Source organism: Solanum stenotomum, chromosome 12 (assembly GCF_019186545.1).
Source record: "Solanum stenotomum isolate F172 chromosome 12, ASM1918654v1, whole genome shotgun sequence".
NCBI classification, from domain to species: Eukaryota; Viridiplantae; Streptophyta; class Magnoliopsida; order Solanales; family Solanaceae; genus Solanum; species Solanum stenotomum.
The window spans coordinates 19,078,050-19,098,934 of record NC_064293.1 but is presented as its reverse complement, the minus strand read 5'-3'; the positions used below and the strand labels follow the sequence as shown (position 1 = coordinate 19,098,934).

Below are 20,885 nucleotides of genomic sequence, written 5' to 3'. Positions count from 1 at the left end.
ATGGTAATTCTTTATATTTTTTTATTAAAAATTTACATTATATAAATATAATTTTTATTTATGAATTTATTTGACTAATTCTTATGTTTATTTATTTTTTGATTTCTCATAATTCCTCTGTTACTTTAACAAATTTGGGATAAATTTTTTATTTTTAAGCTAACTAAAAAAATAGTTTTATGTTTAAATATATACGTACTATCATGTGAGTACGTACACACAAAAATATTTAAGCTAAATAAGATGAAATTTTTTATTTTATAAAATGAATAATTAAAACTTGAAAAATAAATAAAAAAACCTAAATCAAGTAAAAGGTAATTTTGTAAACAAACAATTTGTACCAAACATATTATTTTAAATATAACAAACCAAACAATTTATGAAATAATATCAACATAACTTATCATATCATAACTAATCTCATCCTAACTTATTTTCAAACCAAATAACCTTTAATTTAAGCTAAAAAAAATTTCCTGGTAAAGACGCTAACCCATCAGTTCAACTGGCATTCCCCGCCACGCTTTAGCGCCGAATTAGAAAGGAGCCCTAGGGTTTTCTGTTTCCGACCTCTGAGTCTCAGGCAAATCATGGGTGGAGGCAACGGTCAGAAAGCGAAGATGGCTCGGGAGAGGAATCTGGAGAAGCTGAAGGGTGCTAAAGGTATTCTCTGTTTTTCCATCTACACGATCAAAATCTATTTCTCTGCAATCCAGATCTCAGTGTTGGTAGAAAACCTCTTAGATAAATATTTTAGCTCTATTTTATATTAACCTGTTAAATCGTCGCAGGAAGTCAGCTCGATACGAACAAAAAGGCCATGAATATCCAGGTAATGTGTTCAATTTCATTCTTTTGCAGTAAAATATTGCAGTATTGTTGCAAATTTAAGTTTTGATGGGAAGTATATCACATAATAATTAAAATGTTTAGTAATTGAATGAGTTTGAATTCATGAAATTTGCGGAAGTTGTATACAAATTGACTTGGTATCAGTCGTTTGTTGAAAGAATGACCAACACTTCCCCGTCCCACTTGACCTGGATAGTAATGAAGTTGCAAATATGTTCAGTTTTGAAAAAGTTTACCGTTTTAGGCTATTAATAATAATAATAATAATATTAGGATAGATTTTCCTCCAGGGGGGTGGGGGTGTCTTAGTGGTTGAAGAGTTGTGTATCAGCCTTGGATATCAAGATTTGTATCCAACAGAGGTGACATTACGTGAGTTCATCCCCTATAACTCTATAGGAGAAGGTGAAAAATTATTTATTGCCTAAGCCTTAGTGGACATAGTTACCTGATAGCTCTACAAATAGCACATACATAGAGAATTACTCTTGTTTGAGTGGTTGATAATTGTCTGTAATATGCATGAATGAATGATAATCTTTTAATTTTGTGCATCAAACTTCTATAATGCCCAAATTAAAATCTCAAAACTCCCTAGTCCCTATTTTCATTTAGTATTTCTTCCTAGTTCTCTTCACTCTTTTCTTTTGCTCCTTATGTGGGATGTAAGGGAACTCTCCTCAATTTGTTGTTAACATTTCTGTTAGGAGTACTTTCTCAAAAAAAAGTTTCTTTTGAAGTAAAATGAACGGCAGTTGATGTCTGCATTGTAGTGATGTTTTTTGAAGTAAAGGGAGAAAGAGTTAGCTACCTTGTGTCTTTCCAATAACTTTTGTATGTCCGTTCCCCCCTCTTGAATTGTCCTTTAGAACACTCTTATGTATAGCTGCAACTTGGACTTCTTCTTTACCCCTTTGTTGGAACTTGGTCTAGGTCTAATTCTGAGACCCCATTTTGTTGTTGCAGTTACTTCTGAAGCTTAGAGTTTTAGATTTATTTGAAGGGACAAGGTTCATTAACTGTTTTTCTGAAAGAGTTGTATTGTGTTGAATTATCAAAAAAATGAAAAACTGAATTTCTGTTTGTACCTAGGTGGAGATACTAGTTTCCGAAAGTTTGAATCTGAAAATTTTGAAACTAAAAAGTAGTTAAGGTAAAAAGAGATTGGCAATTGAAAACCAGTGTTAACTAGGAAAAGTTCCACTTAATGGAGATACAATCATTGGTAAGGAACTTATGTAACTACGTAAGTGAGAATAGATGCATAAAAAAGGGTAACAAGACTGCTGGTAGGACATTGAAGGGAGTTCTCTTCTTACTCAATATTTTAGTTTATGAGGAATTTGATTGAATACATAATTTAATATGTTAAGTTGACTGACATATCTTAGTAGTTCTGGAAGAAAATATTATTGTAATGCTAGCAAATTTAAGCTTAATATAAAAAGCATTATGTGAAAATTGAAAGTATGAATAGTCTAATGAATTTGAATTCATGAAATTTGCGAATTGTATCAATCATTTCTTCTTTCCTTCTTTTTTTTCTTGAATGACTTAAGAGGTTGTATTACAAAAGCATCTAGAAGATGCAAGAATTTACAGAGAGAAATAGGTGATAACCCCTGTACAACAAAAAAAAGTCAGGGTCTGGGAGTTATAACCTAAAGCAAAAACTCAAGGTTGTTAAACCATTGAGAGGGAGCTAATGAAATCTAAAAGGGGAATTACATCATTTACAGGGGAAAGGTTGCTCCAACTAAAATGATTCATCAAACTTTTAGATTTCAAGGTGCACTTTGGGATTGAAGTCTGATCATAACACCCACTGTTCCTTTCCATCCATATACAACAGAATATACAGCTGGTACCATTTACAAGATTTTCTTGATGGATCTATCCACTTCTCTTAAGTTCCAACTTTCAAATGCTTTTTCTAGGGTGAGTGGTGTTGACCAGCTGATGCCAAAAACTGCAAAATACATGGACCAAATGCCTGCTGCCACAGGGCAATGTAAATAAAAATGATTCACTCCATCTTCTATAAGATGGAATATGAAGCATCTCTTCAATTTTTTCTAGAGTGTCTTATAAATATATGATGAAAGGAGTACTTAAGTTAATAGGTAATATACATATTGATAGACTGAATTGCCAGCACTTCCCCTTCCAACTGAAGTTGGAAGTAATGAAGAAATTGCACATATATTCAGTTTTGAAAATGTATCCATCATTGGGGGATTTATGGCTATTAATTGGATATAATTATTTCCCTTGACGATGGTGGCTTAGCAGTTGAAGAGTTGTAGTAACAACTTTGGATATCAAGATTGTCCAATGGAGGTGACAATTGGTGATTTCTTTCCCTCTACACAAAAAGGGGTTGAATCCTTCTTATCAGCCTAGCTATGTTGCACAGACTCTTCGTTTTGGCTGCCGAACGCGACACGGGTGTGCGGTGCGTGTCAGATTTGGTCAATGCCATCTGGATACTTTGACCTGAGTTGAGAACAATTTTTTTTTGGGTGGGGTGGGGGTGTTGAGAATTCGAAAAACTCGACGATGAGCTAGGGTTGACTGATGAGGTCTTGTTGTTTTCTTAGAGACAGTGGCGACTAGCGAGGAAGATGAAATAAAATATATAAACTAGGGTTTTGCAGAGATTTTTTAAATTTCTTGTTTACTCTTTATGGGTTGCAACTAAACATTTGGGCCTAACCACTTCTAATGACATTTTACCTTTCATGGGCCTACTCTTTGTATAATCAGTGTTGTGGACTTTGTTGGACTATTATGTAGTGTAAAAATCCTTAATGGCTTGGACAGCAAATCTTAATAATTATCATTTGCACATAATTTTTTTAGCTTTATAATTAGTTAGGAGAAAAGACTAGGATAACTATTGTCATCCCGCGCATATTCTACATTATAGCCTGCAATTGATTTAGCTTCCGCTTCTGGGAGATCAAACGGAGCTCGTTTAGTTTCTGCTAGACGAGATATAAAGAACATAACCAATACAGGGAACAAGGGAATTTTGACTCCANTCTTAATAATTATCATTTGCACATAATTTTTTTAGCTTTATAATTAGTTAGGAGATAAGACTAGGATAACTGTTGTCACATTTGACTCCAAATTGAATTCTACAAAATATCTCTCAAATTTAGACTATCTTTATAAATCTATTTTTTTAATGTTGAACATTTTAGCGGAATCCCCTTACCCGTGTCCATACTCGGTTTCGTTCCCCCGAATCTTAAAATTTATATTTTGCCAAATCCGACTCTCCGATCCACACCCGTCTTGGATACGCGCACCTGAGTCCAAGCAACATAGCAGCCTAGTCTTGGTTGGCAGGGCTATATGGTGCTGCGATACCCGTGACAGTTGCACGTACTCAGTGGATTAGTTGAGGTGCTTGCAAGAAAATGGGTACAGATATTACTGCAATAAAAAAGAATAAAAAATAGGTAGAAGACTCATAAAATAGGATAACTAGGGGTATGGACCCTATTTAGTGATAGAATCAGAATAGGGAGGCATATATGGTGAATGACTGAATGTTGTATCCTGTTAGTCGTGTGTTTTTTGCATTTTTCCTATTCTACCTTTTGTGTTTGCGGTTTCGGAATGTCAAAGTGCTTAAATTTTACTTCTAGTGTGTTAGAAGTATTTCTCTTTTTAAATCTCGAACAATATGTTCGGGAATGAGTAGTTGATAATTGATTGCTTGCTAATTTACAAACATTTTTTTGCCTGCCCGATAGTAGCACTAGCACATACAATAACACCCAAGGGTGTGACCTAGTGGTCATTGAAGTAGTTAATAACCCTAAAGTCTTAGGTTCAAAACTCAGCGGAGATAAATAACACTAGGTGATTCTTTTCATCTGTCCTAGCCTTTGTGAATAGAGTTGCTTGGTACCTAATGTTGGTGGGAGGTGATTGGTATCCCGTGCAATTAGTCGAGGTGCGCGAAAGCTAGTCCGGACACCACGGTCATAAAAAAAAACATACAAGAGATTTTAACAATCTAATGCCCCCCTAGCATTGAGATATGTGCTCATTGATTCATTTGTATTCCACAGCGAGCTTTTTTATAAATATAGGCTAACTTATACCTGATTTTAAGAGAAAACAAACATTAGCCAGTTCCTTCCCTCCATTGTTTTTCGCTGAATATTGGAAGATAAAATTTGAAGTGATCTAGTTTGAAGGTTCAGACTTTTTAAAAATCTTTCAATAAGCTTATGTTTTGTCAAATTGTGAACTACTCCTTGCCTAAACTTATTGAGAGGGCTAATTTGAATCTATTTGAAGTCAATTTACAGTTTACTGTAATATAGGCCAATTTGTTTTGGCTAGGTCAGCTTTCCTATTGGTTTTGCTCAACTGTTTTGGCCTCTTGGTTTTAAAAGAGTGTGCGGAGTGATCTGTATTACCATCAGAATACTTTTAACTTGATATAGCTCAATTTCAATGGAGCGTTTTGATTATGTTTTATGATGTCATAGTGACTAGAATTCTTGATGTACTACTAGTGTCTTTCTGTATATTCATTAAGCAAAATATGACATGGACGGTGAAGGACCACCTATACTCTTCTTTTTTTTTGGGCATACTTTTATGACCCTTAACAGTAGGAGGTAGTGATATCATTTCTGTTGTCCAACTGTTGGCAGATGAGGGACTAGTTACATGAGTAACTTGTTCTTGAAACTTAATTCCCAAGATGGATATAGAGTGGATTAGGAAGTTCTATTTCCATGATTCCCAGTTATTAGCTAGCAGGCCTGTTTATAACAATTTGTTATAGCTTATGACTAATGCTAGAAGATTTTTCTCAGCCATCAGTTAGGTTGCGGTTTGAGGCCTGCAAATTCATTCATTAAACTTTGCTTTGGTTCTTGGTTAACTCGTCTGTTTTGTAAATGATGGCAGTGCAAGGTGTGTATGCAGACATTTATGTGCACAACATCAGAGGTGAAGTGTAAGGAACATGCTGAAGCAAAGCACCCAAAATCTGATCTCTATGCTTGTTTTCCTCATCTCAAAAGTTGAAGTCCCTTATGTGTCAAACATCCTTGCAGAAAAAAAAAATGTTGGTATGATCTACCACCAGTCACTAGTTGCAACAGTCAGCTCAATCAAGCTGTGAACTGCTTGTAGTTATTGTGTGTGTTTGTGAGACTTGCAAGTTGTGTTAATGGCTGGTCTTAATAATGAAGCTTCCTGGCGACAAGACAATGTCATATGACATGAAACAAGCAAATGCTGAAATTAAAACCTATATGTTAAGAAATCAGAAACCATTTGAGAACATCTAAATTCCAGCTCTCTCTTACTACTATAGTAATTAACCACCAAAGTCTATCAGACTGAGCTGATAGATGAACAGAAAATTGACTTGCACCACAAACGGGAATGAAGTCCTGACTATGCCTGATCGCTTTGGGAGTCATACCAATTGTTTGCCAATGAGGCATCCATTACTGTATCTTAAATAACTAGGCAAAATGAACCTTGAAGGTTGTGAATGGAGCTCTAGAATGGTCTCAACTCCTGAATATCCAGACGATAAAAATTGAGGGAGTTATCAATCACAACTTCAATTTTCAAATATCATTTTTTAAGCTTCTTATTTTAGCAAACTCTTTTTCAAATTTAAGCAAGATCTATGTCCAAATTAATGCCTAGTAAGAAAAATCTTAATTTTGTTTCCATGAGAGTTTAGCTCAACAAGTAGTGCTTTAGTGTGATGACCCGTCACGTCCTTATGCTACTGAGGCACTATGTGGCATATCGCTGTCTATCTGGAAGTTTATACCAACATTTGTGGGAAGATTCAAGATTAACGGAGAGTTTCTTGGAAAAATTCTAGAATATTATTTGTAAATATGTAGGATTTGTGTAATAATATTTGCATATTAGCTCTTAATGAGTAGTATAAAATTATAAATAGAAGGATATTCATTTGTAAAAATATTAAGCAAAGTTCAATGACAATTCTCTACAACACAATTCTTCCCATGACTTCTCTCTACCGTTTTCTTGATATTCCTAGTGTGGTCGACTGACTTGGCATAGCAAGATTATGAGTAAGTAGTGCAAAAACATGTGCAAAGTTATCAAGTACCGCATGTGTACTTAGCTGAAGACTGATAACGTGACATTTAACTCTATTTGGTTGTTTTCAGGGACTCATTAGTTCACACACTCCAAAGAAACCAGCTGTATATTGGACCTACGATGCTATTATTTTTTTCAATTAGTTGTGTCTTGTGTGTGTGTTTTCCGCTTTCTGTTTTCTTGCCTAAAACTTTATGCTGTTTTGAACTTGCTAAAATATATGCTTAACAGTAGAGATCGAGGGTTGTGGGATCGGGCCAGGGGTTCGGGTCTTAAGTCGAGGTAAGGGCAGGGGTTCGGGTTGGGATCGGTCTTGGGTCAAGGGTCAGGTCTCTGGTCCCAAGTTAGGGTAGGGTCTCAAGTTTTGGATGAGAGTCGGGTCAAATCCCTGGTCGAGAACAGAGCAAAAAAAAAATAAATGGAAAAAATAATTTAAAAATAAACGCTTGAATTATATGATAAGTTCTCAAATTAGTATATAATTTAATGATGGTGTAACTTTTTTTTTCACCTTGGGATGGTGTAACATATGCTGCTACAGCCTACACTTGTTGAAGAGAGGGGCAAAATGGGTCCACAGAGGTTAAAGAAGAGCAATTTGTGGCCTGATATTGGCCTGGTTTTTCTAATTTAAGTGAATGGAACACCGATTTTTATTACTCATTTGTGTACGAACCATATAAACTTCTTGTCCGATCAATAAATTACGACTAAAGATCAGTCATTGTCACAAAACTAGGGTCACATAGCTCTGACTAACTTATCTATGATTGTGCGGGTCACTTCTAGTTAGTACGAGTCGAGGTGGATCCGATATTTGAAGACAACAAGATGGGTGTACGTTAGTTGAAGCAGCGATGTCAAACAATACTATCTCATCTAAAAATTTTATTAAACACCCACAAAATTGAGACGTATAAATATAAATTAAATGTCATAATTGGATAAAGATAGCTCCACATATCGATGGTTTGTCACCTACACTTTTTATGAATTTCTTTTAATTGTCTGGTAAAACCGAAAATGAAGTAACTCATATTTGAATTCGGGTTATGCGCCAGCGCTCGAAGGCCTGGGGCACTCTAACCAAATGACCCTGTCCAACATATATGTTTAAGAGATTCTTTTAATATATATAGTAATTCTTCAAGGTATATATACATAAAAGAAAATTAAAGTTAATAGGTGCACATGCACGCCAACCTTTCACCTGAGTTCGCCTCTCTAACGGTATGTTCGTCTCATATATTTTTTGAAGATAGATCGATTACCATGTATTATGAAAGAACTATATTATGTAACTTATTATTTTCTACCTCTCAATTTATTACTATATGACATATTTCTCAATTAGTGTGTTTCAACAAGCAAAACATTAAATTTCATGATGTGAAACAAGATATGGATGGGATAAGATTCCTTTTAAGAGCTACTATTACTAAACAAAGTACTGTTCAATTTTGTTAGGTATTGAGTGGTACTTGGTGGCTAATAAATTGCGGTAGCCTCTGTCACATCTATCACAATTACAGCTCTAAATTATGAGTATCCATCACATACTGACCGACCACTATTCCCCTCGTTAGGTATCATTTGGGACATTTAATTATGAATTTATATGTCAATGACTTGTCATATAAAGCTCACGTACACCTCAAGTTACAGTACTTGTCGAGTTATAAGAAATTATAGAGTGCTTTCTTTTAAATGATTCTCTAATTGTTATCAATAAGGATTTTAAACTTGCTCTACCCAATTCCCTTAGGTTTAGTAGCAGAGTGAAAGATAAGCGCCATGCAACGTCCAAAGACGGTAAGTTTAGTTCCAATCTGCATATAAACGCAAGTTCAATCATTTGAAAACAAGGGTGTGCTTTCAAATCAAGGCTTTGTATTATTCCATTAATCATGAAAATTTCTGTTACGTACGTATCTCACACAACTGACACTAATTATATGAGGTTTCTATTGTCTGATCACGATTTGTACCCAAATGATCAGTTGGGATATTCCGATAATTAAGCCTCTGCTTTCATGCTCTATATATGAAGTTACATTGAACATTAATAAGGTTGTTTAAGCATCAAATTTATCCATGTCAGTAAATCCTATAGTCCCCCTTTGTGCCTTGGCCACATCTAACCCCTTCAGCCTCACATTGACAAATTAAATCCCACTTCTTACTACCTGAATTCCGTCTTATTTGCGCATGCAATGTGTGGTGCGGGGCAACCAATATAGGTTAGTGTGGAACCGTTTCATCCTTAATTAGAGATTTTGAATCCAAGATTTAGATATAAAGAAAATTTTGTTGAGAGCGTCACCCTGAAATGGGTATGCAATGTGTCATGATAATTTAGTCTGTTTGAACCTCAAGTGGAAAAAAAAGGAAAATTATGCAGAATAGCAAACATTTTGCCTATATTAGATACTATAGCTACAATTTAAGAAAATTGTAATTTCCGGCTACAATTTTCTCACTTCTTGCTATTCGCCTTATTTGTATAATCCGCCTGATTTGTATAAATTCAGAATTTGTATAATTCGATTATTAATTGTATAAATCCAGAATTTTGTATATGCTTACCCTAACTATTTGTATATGATTTATGAAAAATTCATAATTAATTGCCTTGTTTGTATATTGGAAAACGATATATATAAACGGAGTTCTGAAAAATTCCTAAATGTATAAATATAGAATTTTTATATACTTACCGTATTTGTATATTTGGAAGCGAAATATATAAACGGATAGAAATATACAAACNATCCTTAATTAGAGATTTTGAATCCAAGGTTTAGATATAAAGAAAATTTTGTTGAAAGCGTCACCCCGAAATGGGTATGCAATGTGTCATGATGATTTAGTCAGTTTGAACCTCAAGTGGCAAAAAAAGGAAAATTATGCAGAATAACAAACATTTTGCCTATATTAGATACTATAGCTATTGTTTAAGAAAATTGTAATTTCCGACTACAATTTTCTCACTTCTTGCTATTCGCCTTATTTGTATAATCCGCCTCCTGATTTGTATAAATTCAGAATTTGTATAATTCGGTTATTAATTGTATAAATCCAGAATTTTGTATTTGCTTACCCTAACTATTTGTATATGATTTATGAAAAATTCATAATTAATTGCCTTGTTTGTATATTGGAAAACGATATATATAAACGGAGTTCTGAAAAATTCCTAAATGTATAAATATAGAATTTTTATATACTTACCGTATTTGTATATTTGGAAGCGAAATATATAAACGGATAGAAATATACAAACCGCAGTCTTCATAGCAAACAAAACTATAGCTATGAAGCACAATTATAAAAATAATAGCTAGAACGTTATTATGTTTATTATATCTGTTATTTCTAAAATTTTCTATTAAAACAAAAGTGTGGTGCGTGGCATTTTTCCTTAGACCTTTATTACCTCCAGCCACTACATTGTTCAGGTTTTTTTTTGACTCAACAACTTCTATTCTGCCCACGTGGACTACCTTACTAGCCGACATAACTTAAAAAATAAATATTCAATTGGGACATGAAGGTAAGACCTTAGTTATTAAAGTCACCACAGTTCTACCCTAAAAATTACCTAAATGTCGAATTGTGACAATAATAAGCTCACAAGTATTGTTCATATAAAATTCAACGTATGCTATTGCTGATCAATCTAAAGTGCTTCTAATTCTTTTTGATAATTCAACTTAGGGGTGATAATTGGACGAGTTAAGACAATAACCGAATCATAACTTAATCTAATTAAAATTTGTTTGGATCAAAACGGGTCAATTGGCCATATCTCAATTCATCCAAGTTTTAATTATTTTTTTAAAAATTTAGTACCTAATAATTTATTTTTTTTATATTATAACTATACATAACCCCAAAATTTATCATTAGTCAATTTAAACTACATAGCAGGTTAATTTTTAATGAATTAAAATAGGCGCATCAATAACCCAATCGACGAAAAGAAGCAATAGCATTATTGACCCAGTAATAATTTTTGGGATGATCCACACATAGAAACTTCTTTTCTTTTGGCACCATCCTCTAGGGCATCTCTGCATGACCTACGTCCACACACACTCAATTAAATCATTTACTACTCATTTTAACCCACTACTGTCACATATATAGACCTGTAACGTTCACTCGTACGGATAGCAATGGGGCGGTGCGGGGGGATTGAGCTTAATCCGTAAATTTTTAATTCTCCCCGTCCCACCTCACATAATATTTTTTTCCATTCTCAACCCGCCACATTCCGCTCCGCATAATTTTTTTAATATTTTCTTTTTCTAGTTAAATTTGATACTAAAAATAAATTCATTTTTTCATTAAGTTGTATTTAATAGGATAGTGACTTAAATTTTATTTTGTAGAGGTCAATTGGGAAACAGGTAAGAAACTAAATTATTTTTTATTGAACCATTTTCATTTACTATCTTAATAATTTTTTAGCAGCTTTAAAGAAATTATCTTAATAAATAATGCTCTATCACTCTTATAACATGTAAAAAAATAAAATTAAGTTTAATCCCACATAAAATCACATATATCTGTGACCCGCCCCGCCCTGCATTAGTTTTAAAAAACCCACTTCAACCCGTCCCGCACAACCTTAAACCTGTTCCACCCTGCATCCGCCTCGCCCCACTGCCATCCCTACTCACTCGTGAGGATCTACTAGAGGCTCACTCTCATACATCGTCTAATACTCTTCCGTTCAAATTTATGTGACACATTTTGCTTTTTAATTAGTTTTTTTTTAAAAAATGTTATAGTTCAATATTTATTAGCAATAATTGAACTTTAAACTTCTAAAATTATCCTTAATGAGATACTCCCTCCATTATAATTTATTTGTCTGGTGTTGATTTGACAAGAAAGTAAAGAAAACTCTTAAATCTTATGATTTTTAAACTAAAGATCTATAAAATGTACCAAAATGCATGTTTTACAATTTCATGGTCTTAAACATGTCACGTGGAAAAATAGAGTTAAAAAGTTGCAAAAAATGAAAGAAACCTTCTTCTGAAACGGATTAAAAAGAAAAGTAAGACAAATAAATTAAAATACAGGAGTAATTTCTAGTCACCCAAATACTTAAGACTTGTTTTCACCAAAAGTTTCAAAAGTATTCCTCTTATTTTAAAACTATGTATCCAATAATACACTTCCACGTAAATTGAAATGAAGGGAATAATTTCCATAGTACTATCTATCATTGGGGCCTATAGCGGGAATTCTGCCAACCTTATTGATTGTACCTGGTGTCTGATGATATGATATATACAAAGGCACTTGAACCAAAAGATGCAGGCAAGGACATAAGTAGTACTGGTTTTTGCTTTATCAAGAACAACACTTACTAAGTTAATATAATAGACATCAAGGTACTTAATAGTATTGGCCATGATGGATCTTGGTTCAGAGCAGACTACACAACCCTCTACTCATGTTAACAGAAAAGAGCTTCTTTCCAATGTTATGAAAAGGACCTCTGAATGGTATTCTATCTTCACTTATAATTTTTCCCTTTTTTGTTGTTTCTCATTGTTCTTTTCCATCTACTCTTTATGCAGTTTTTTCTATGAATTAAGGAGTGACCTTTTTATAATTAATATCTACAGGATTTTATCCCAGGATATCCCAAGTGATATAACTATTCATGTTGGAAGAACTTCTTTTTCGCTGCACAAGGTACATTAGAACAAGTTCCAAATTATTACAACAACTCCATCAAGATTGTACTTTTCAGTAACTAGTTATACTTATCATTAGCAGTTCCTCTAGTTATCTTTTAGGCGATTTAATAGTGGAAGGATTATTTAGGTATAATACATAAACACACACTCAAATTTGGCCTCAACTAACAAGTAAAACATTCTAACTTTGGGAGTGCACATCTAGACACCTCAACTTGTCTCTACTATGTCAGTTGAACACTCCAACTTACAAAATGACTATCTAGGCACCTCCAAAATTTATGTATCATGTTAGTACCGGGTGTCCACAAGGCACGGTGGGGACGAGTTGGAGTGTTAGTTGCCAGGTGAGACCAAGTTGAGGTGTCTCGATGTGTACTCTCAAAGTTGGAGTGCTTACTTGCCAGCAGATGCCAAGTTTGAAATATGTTTGTTTATGTATTATGTCTCATTCTTTATATTATCGGTGTATAGAAGTTAAACTTTCAACTAAAGGTGCAATCTTTGATGTGTACATGCAGTTCCCACTAGTCTCAAAGTGTGGATACATAAGGAAGTTGGTCTCAAAATCCAGTGATGCTAAGCTTTCTGCAATTGAAATCCCTGACATTCCTGGAGGAGCAGAGGCATTTGAACTTGCAGCAAAATTTTGTTATGATATAAACTTTGAGATATACCCAGAAAACATTGCATTGATTAGATGTGTGGCAGAATATCTTGAGATGACAGATGAGTATGCAGTTGGAAATTTGGTAGGATTAACAGAGGCCTACTTAAATGAAGTAGGACTTAAGAGTATTGCAAGTTCAGTTTCCATTTTACACTCTTCAGAAAAGCTTCTTCCCATTGCAGAAGATATAAAATTAGTGAACAGAAGCATAGACACAATTGCATATATAGTCTGCAAGGACAGCCAATATGGCTTGAATTCCTCCACATTTGATTGGTGGGCTGAGGATTTAACTGTCCTAGGAATTGAGTTTTTCCAAAGGGTTTTGATTGCTATGATGGCAAGGGGATTCAAACAGTATGCACTTGGACCAATATTAACGCTCTACGCGCAGAAATCCCTTGGAGGTTTGGTGAGGTCTCATCCCTTCAATAGTCCTTTATGCTTGGAGGTTGGTCTAATACATTCTTTTAAACATATACATGAGCAACTTTAGTTCTTTATGTTAACAAAAACTAAGCACATTTGGCTTCTGTTATATTTAAAACACACGACAGTAGTTGTTAAAGACAATAAGGTCGTGTGTTTCAAGTATAACAGAAACCAAAAGTGCACAGTTTTAATAAACACAAAGGACTTAAACTGCTTAAGTGTATATCTAAAGGATTATTTTAGACCAACCACCAAACATAAGGGAGTAATTTTCTTTGTTAAGTGAAATATTTGTTAATATGATTATCTTGTCATTCCAGGATATATCAGGAAAAGGGAGGAAACAGATTGAGGCAAGAATAGAACATGAAAAGAGGGCGGTTTTAGAAACTATTGTTAGTCTTTTGCCAAGGGAGAAAAATGCTTTGTCAGTTAGCTTTCTTTCATTGCTTCTCCGAGCTGCAATATATCTAGAAACCACAGTTTCTTGCAGGGTTGATTTGGAGAGGAGAATGTCATTGCAACTTGGACAGGCCGTATTAGATGATGTATTATTTCCTTCATATTCATTGCCAGGGGGTACATTCTTTGATGTTGAAACTGTGAAACATATTATGATGAATTTCCTAGAGTATGAAATGGTGGGAAATCAATTAGGCTTCAACGATGAAGAGAATGTGTTTCCATCAGCAAGTGACATGGAGAAAGTTGGGAAACTAATGCAAGATTACCTTGCTGAAATAGCCTCTGACAGTAATCTCTCTGTTTCAGAGTTTATTAGTGTTGCTGAAGTCGTTCCAGAGCAATTAAGGATCACAGAAGATATGATGTACAAGGCCATTGACATGTATTTGAAGGTATGCACGTTGAATCTTTGATACCAACTACCAAATAGTACTTTCTCCGTTTCAATATGTTTGTCTGGTTTTGACTTGACACTGAGTTTAAGAAAGTAGTGTAGACTTTTGAATCTTTTGTGGTGTTAAACTAAAGATATGTAGAATGTACCAAAATGTCCATTAATCTTGTAGTCTTAAATATGTCAGGTGAAAAGTTGAAAATAAGGAATTGCCAGAAAGCAAAAGAGACGTTCTTTTTGAAAGAGACGAAAAAAGGAAAGTAAGACAAACAAATTGAAATGGAAGGAGTAATCTTTATAATCAACTGATTTAGTACCCTGATTGACAAATGTTCTTAAGTGACATAAGGATTTATTGATTGCACCCGAAAATGTTGTTGTTTGGGATGTGAAGTAGTATTTGAATCATTATGATTTCTTGTATAAATTCATCAAGGGTCTAATTCAGTTAAGTGACAAAATATTTTTGCAGTATACAAATGATACTAAGGGAGATTACATGTTTCTGCCTAAGCATTTACAAGATCTTAAACACGTTCATGTTCTGTATCGATGTTCTTTTAAGTGTGTCATTTGTAGATCAAAAGTACTGTTCAACAATCAGTTTCATTTGATAAGGTTTATAGTTTAGCTGCAGAAAGAAAAGGGTTTTGAAACTTCAAATCATGCTATTCTATACCCACGTTGCTATATCAGGATAGCTACGAAGAATTATCTACCGTTGTATGTCACTTTAACATGATAATATTAGAAAAATTATATATATTGTGAACTCATATAACTAAAAATCCAAAGTAAATAACCCTGTCAGAGATACCTGTCACTAATCTTCTAGCTTTTGCACAATTTGAAGGCACATCCAGCTCTAAGTGATGTTGAGAGGAAAAAAGTTTGCAGTGTTATGAACTGTCAAAAGCTAACTCGGGAAGCTTGTGCTCATGCTGCTCAGAATGAGAGGCTCCCTGTTCAGATTGTTGTGCAAGTGCTTTACTATGAGCAACAACGCCTTCGCGAAGTAATGGATGGTAGTTTAGTAGGGGCAGATCCTCCTTCTCGTCCACCTAAATTCAATTGGTTCTCCAGTGGCATTTCTCCTGTTACAGACGAAGTCTCAAGTCTAAAAAGAGAAAATCAGGATCTCAAATTTGAGCTTATGAAATTGAAAATGAAGTGCAGAGAAATTGAAAAACGTGATGACAAATCAGCAGCTAGCACCCCTTTGGGGATCACTACTCCACCTTCTGATAAGCCTCGTTTGCCACGAAAATCTTTCATAACTGCCGTATCCAGAAAGCTTGGGAAACTGTATCCATCATTTGGAGCTGATGAAGTCACAATTCCATCGCCCAGCAAAAGGAAAAACAAACCAAGTAGAGATAGGCGTAATTCCATATCATGATGCAACTATATTTTCCATTAGGTTGTTTGTTCTTCTTTGTTTTAATGTTTCTGCGAGTCATGTTGTTATATATAAGTATTTAACTTATGCTTTAATCATAGGTCCTGTGATATTTCTTGCTAGGCTATTCTGATTGTAATGGCTATTGGTCTAATCTAATGATGCCATTATAGAAGCCACAAACTTTATCTGATATATTTCAGGTAAGAACAGAAGGATTTATCATTTATACTGTACTCTATGAAAGAATTCCATCCCAGCTATCTCACCAACACACTACAAGTTGAGTTCTTATCATCCGCATTTTCAAAAGGAAAACATCAGTGCATGATGAGAGACTGTATTCCAGATCCATAATGAGACATTAAGGTACTAATTTAGGAAACAGCAGACAAGAGGTTAATATAGTATGCGTTAAATAAATAACTCCATTAACAAAGATCAAATCAGACAGTTAAGCGACCTGATGGGAAAGAAGGAAAAGACAAGTCTTTAAGAGTGGATAGACCGTCCACCCAGTGCTGCTATCCACTTCTATTAAGACGGGGTTTAAATGGAACAAGAGACTTGAAGGCAGCAACCAGAATGAAATATTAACTAATCGTGGAAATGTTGATGTCAGGCGCACCTATCAGAATCGGAACATACCAATTACCAAGGCCACCTAGCAATACTTGTCATTGCTTTATAACCATAAAAAAAGATAATTAAAATTGTTGGACTTACCGAAAGCAGTCTGCACATTTCTTTAGCCCTCAGCTTAAATCTCTATCTTTCCATATCAACTCGACTCCTAGCCATACGCCACTCCAGATCTTGCGATCTTACTTTAAGAGTAGGGGGATCAAATGTACACATCATCCAAAAAGGGCTACAAGTGTAAATGATCCTTCTACCTGACAATTCCACTTTAAAACCAACTATACAAAAATGGCACAGCTTTTTTCTCCACTTCTCTTTTCCCTTTGAAGGAAGGGACAAAAGAAGAGAATATAAGATCCCATTTGGCTATAGATTTTGGGAATATATTTCCAGAAATATTGAAAACATAGTGTGTTCATGAAATTTGGTTAGTTTTTGAAAATTTATCTTCGAAAAAATTTCAAGTTCCAAAAATTGTCCCAGATCCCAGAACAGTTTCTGGGTGAAATTTCACTTCCCCTCACAAAACTTAAAAAAAATTCTTAGTAAAATGCATGTCCAAACACAACTTCAAGTTCCAAAAAGTCTTTTTTTTTCAAGTTTCAACTAAATCTTTGACCAAACGCTAGCTAAGTGAATAATGGTACAGAGAGGTAAGAAATTAAACTTTATTAACAAACAACAGTCAGTTACATGAAAGACTAAACTATGAGTTAAAGAAGCCTACTTAACTCTATTTGTAATGGCTACAATCTTATAAGTATTGATATCTTGCTACTTTATGAGGTAATAACAACTCTCAATTTAGAAATAATCAGCTCTTAGATGTATACACAACCTAACCTTGATCCAAAATTTTGCATAGCTCTAAACGACGTTGAAGGTTTATTACTGCTTGTATAAACTGCATCAGCATCACTGGTTGAGCGACTTTTAAAATCACAACTCAAGTCATCACTTTCAGATGGACTTGGAATTGCAACGACACCAATATCAATGCACTAATTGATCAATGGTTCTTCGTATCCATGCAAGGAAATTTTCTCAAGCTGAATTTGGCTATCTTCCCCCAGTATCCTGGGATTCAACTCCATTGCAGAGCGAAAATCCAGCATTGAAACAGAAAAGAGATCACTCGGTTTCTGAATGTACTTCATGGGCCTCGTTTTATTTGAAACTGAAACAGCTTGGTCATGGATGCGCTTGTGTTGTGACTTTGACCCTGCTAAGTCCAAACAAGGTTTTATTAATCTCTTTAGAAAAACATCAAGCCCATTATTCAACACATTTATGGCATCTGTTGATATCTGTACACCTTCTGTCTCCGACTTTTGTTCCAACCATTTCTTTAGAGAGTTGGAGTCTGGCAACTCACGAGTGCTATTACAAGTTTCAGTACCGTGTAAAAGGCCTGATCTGTGACATACAACTTTCCTTGTTCCCCTACCACTCAGGGAGATGCCAAGGGGAGCAGTTACATGGCTTCTACTATGAATGCTACCCAATGGTAGCAACTCAGTAGCACTTTGATGCTCTCGTGTTTTTGGTGCATTATCTTCAGCAGAATGGGTTTTCCAATGAGGCCGCGGAGGACATGCCCGGTCCTTGAATCGACGATCACGAAGAGTAGGAGTTCTCCCCTTTCTAGGAGACTGAGGAAACACATCCCTGCATAGTGACTGGAGAGTGCCTCCTTGAAATCCATTTGGAACTTTGACATTAAATGAAGGCTGCATTGTGCCATTCTTCGGTGGAGGTGTCTTAGCTGCACATGCATTTTTTATAATTGCTCGCATAAGTGCATTATGAAGGCAGATATTATCTCTCCCCAACAAACCAATGCAGAACTTCTCAAACTCTGACTTGTTAAGCTTTAGACTCAAGTATTTGCTTAACGCAGTAAAATATTTCTCTGCCTTTTGTTGACCAATCTTCCTTTCAAGCCGAAGCTTCAGCTGATAAGTGTCAATTCGGGGGCAATGCCGATTTGTGGGCATTCTCACTCCCGTATTCACTTCGAACACTGAACAGAAGCAGTTAAATAATCAGGGAAAGTACCATGAAATTAATAGGATAAAGAGCACCTCTGCTCAATCAATTAACAAAGCCGATCACAGCAGCAAAATCCACTGTATGTGTTCCCTATATCCTGTGTAATCCAATTCTGCAAGAAAACCTGTAAACAAAAGAAGAAAAATGAATCTCAATATGTATTTCCAATTGCAACAATGATTTATAATCTTCTAAATTCCATACTTTCAACTGAAAGAAATGAAACAAAGTAAAGAGTTCATAACTTGGGTAAGAAGTCGCTACTGCACTCTCAATCCAAATATCCAATGAAGAAGCACATATAAGCAAGACAAATCTGTCTTTTTCTATACACAAATTTGGAAGGCTCCATGTGATAGTACTCCACCTCATGAAGAATTTAAGTAAAACTATGTTTTAGTGCCTGCTTACACGCACCTCAACTAATTCCACGGAATACCTGATACCTCCCACCACCTACAGGTACTAAATATCTCTAAATATCTCTGTGCACCAAAGCTAGAACATATTAAAAAAAATCACCTAGTGTTTTATCTCTATTGGAATTTGAACCTGAGACTTCGTGACGCTCAAACCACTTCATTGACCACTAGGTCACACCCTTAGTCAAAATTTGTAGTTATAGAAATCAAAAGCACAAAGGATCGACGGTTCATTGTCCACTACTTAATCTTTTCACTCCTTAATCCTCATCCTCAAGAAATCCCTCATTCTATTTGACTAGAATGTGTTAAAACATATACTGATCAGTCAGTCACATTCCATAGACTTAATTTCATTATCTGAGCAACAAAAAGATATACTCATACACACCAAAAAAAAAAAAAAAAACTTGTTTTTAAGTTCTAGTAAGGAGCAAGCCAGAGTAAAACAGATAAACTCATAATTAAACACATTGTAATACAAACAGGTTAGTCCAAAATACTAAGCATATTCCAAAATTGACACAAAATTTTGCAAGAAACAGTAAAAATAAGTAACAAAAACTGAAAAGAAACGAACTTTACTACACCCCAAGTGAAATTATGGAGTTCAAATTCAAACCCATTAGAGTAATCACGATCAAAACCTCAATGGAACTCAAAACAGTAAAAAAAAACATAGTAATTAGAAAAAAGAAGAGAGAAAAAAAGTTACCTGAACTAATGAAGTAGTAATGTAATGGAGAAAAGTGAGGTCCAAAGTTCAATTTTGGAGCTTGGACGGAAGATTAGGGCTTGTAAGCTGAATTTTTCGAAGCTTCTGCGGGGAAGTCAAAGGAAAGTCAAAGACACGTGCGGCTTTACAGGTGTGGTGTAGTGAATGAGTCGTATGTTGTTTTTATTTGGATTGGTTTTTTTAAGGATTAAGTCATTAGGCTCTGTTTGCAACTTGGAGCTTGGAACTTGCCAATATGTAAAGTTTTTTGAGTTTGACTAAGTACACATAAGTCAGCTAGTTGCTGGAGTGGTCGGTTCCAAAAACTATGAGTAGCAATAATACCAAGAGTGTGTGGGGTGGGGGGAAGGAGGAATATATTACTCCCTCCGTCCCTTTTTAGTTGTTCACTTTAGAAATGGCACATAGATTAAGGCAATAATGATCAGCACAGTGAAGTTACAATTTTACCCTTATGACAACTTTTCACTTCAAAATTACAACCACTTATTTGAATTTAAGTGAAATAAATTGGAGGGAAACAACATACACTTTTACAATTTTCAAGAAGTGTAAATAAGGGTATAATAGGAAAAAATTTGTTGTCCTTTCTTGATTTGTCAAAATGGACAACTAAATAGGGACAACTAAAAAAGAAAATATGGACAAGTAAATAGGGACGGAGGGAGTACTATGACTAAATTATTTGATTTCAATTTAATATTATTCTCTTTTTATGTTTATTGAGTAAAGGTAAAGGTGGAAATTAGGTATTCTTTTGTTTTAGGGATAAGGGTCTGAAAAATATCTCAATTTTGGTTGAATTTGTCATTGCGATACTAAATTTTCATGAGGACCTATTACCTCCCTAGACTATTTAATACCGTATTTTAAACATATATATTTGCCCACGTGGACATAAAAAATAATATAAAATTATAAATAGTAATCTGTCCACGTGGACACATATATACCTTTAAAATACACTAT

General features: G+C 34.7%; 3 protein-coding genes across 4 annotated transcripts; 2 read left to right on the top strand and 1 right to left on the bottom strand.

Moving 5' to 3' along the window:
• The first annotated feature begins 508 nt into the window (after positions 1-508).
• LOC125848309 (uncharacterized protein At2g23090-like) lies at positions 509-6,102 on the top strand. The gene is made up of 3 exons (XM_049528164.1): positions 509-666; positions 795-835; positions 5,797-6,102. Exons 1-3 carry the CDS (start codon positions 594-596, stop codon positions 5,914-5,916), a joined length of 234 nt encoding a protein of 77 aa, XP_049384121.1. The 5' UTR covers positions 509-593; the 3' UTR covers positions 5,917-6,102.
• Positions 6,103-12,307: 6,205 nt separating this feature from the next.
• LOC125848270 (BTB/POZ domain-containing protein SR1IP1-like) lies at positions 12,308-16,295 on the top strand. Its single transcript, XM_049528110.1, has 5 exons — positions 12,308-12,506; positions 12,630-12,699; positions 13,226-13,786; positions 14,127-14,663; positions 15,519-16,295. Exons 1-5 carry the CDS (start codon positions 12,412-12,414, stop codon positions 16,062-16,064), a joined length of 1,809 nt encoding a protein of 602 aa, XP_049384067.1. The 5' UTR covers positions 12,308-12,411; the 3' UTR covers positions 16,065-16,295.
• A 1,066-nt stretch (positions 16,296-17,361) lies between these two features.
• LOC125848289 (uncharacterized) lies at positions 17,362-20,064 on the bottom strand. 2 transcript variants are annotated; one of them, XM_049528135.1, is made up of 2 exons: positions 19,896-20,064; positions 17,362-18,882 (listed from the first exon to the last, which is right to left on the bottom strand). In XM_049528135.1, the coding sequence occupies exon 2, from the start codon at positions 18,701-18,703 to the stop codon at positions 17,708-17,710; it is 996 nt and encodes a 331-aa protein (XP_049384092.1). In that variant the 5' UTR covers positions 18,704-18,882; positions 19,896-20,064; the 3' UTR covers positions 17,362-17,707. The 2 variants fall into 2 exon arrangements, with proteins under 2 accessions (XP_049384092.1, XP_049384091.1); XM_049528134.1 differs by having other exon boundaries at positions 17,362-18,870.
• Positions 20,065-20,885: the final 821 nt, after the last annotated feature.

Bases quoted from the DNA above. Each gene is read 5' to 3' on its own strand.
- LOC125848270 (XM_049528110.1), top strand. From the start codon at position 12,412: ATGATGGATCTTGGTTCAGAGCAGACTACACAACCCTCTACTCATGTT. The intron at 12,507-12,629 runs GTATTCTATCTT...TAATATCTACAG, and splicing joins ATGAAAAGGACCTCTGAATG to GATTTTATCCCAGGATATCC. The intron at 13,787-14,126 runs GTGAGGTCTCAT...TTGTCATTCCAG, and splicing joins AGAAATCCCTTGGAGGTTTG to GATATATCAGGAAAAGGGAG.
- LOC125848309 (XM_049528164.1), top strand. From the start codon at position 594: ATGGGTGGAGGCAACGGTCAGAAAGCGAAGATGGCTCGGGAGAGGAAT. The intron at 667-794 runs GTATTCTCTGTT...AAATCGTCGCAG, and splicing joins GAAGCTGAAGGGTGCTAAAG to GAAGTCAGCTCGATACGAAC. The intron at 836-5,796 runs GTAATGTGTTCA...AAATGATGGCAG, and splicing joins AAAAGGCCATGAATATCCAG to TGCAAGGTGTGTATGCAGAC.
- LOC125848289 (XM_049528135.1), bottom strand. From the start codon at position 18,703: ATGCCCACAAATCGGCATTGCCCCCGAATTGACACTTATCAGCTGAAG.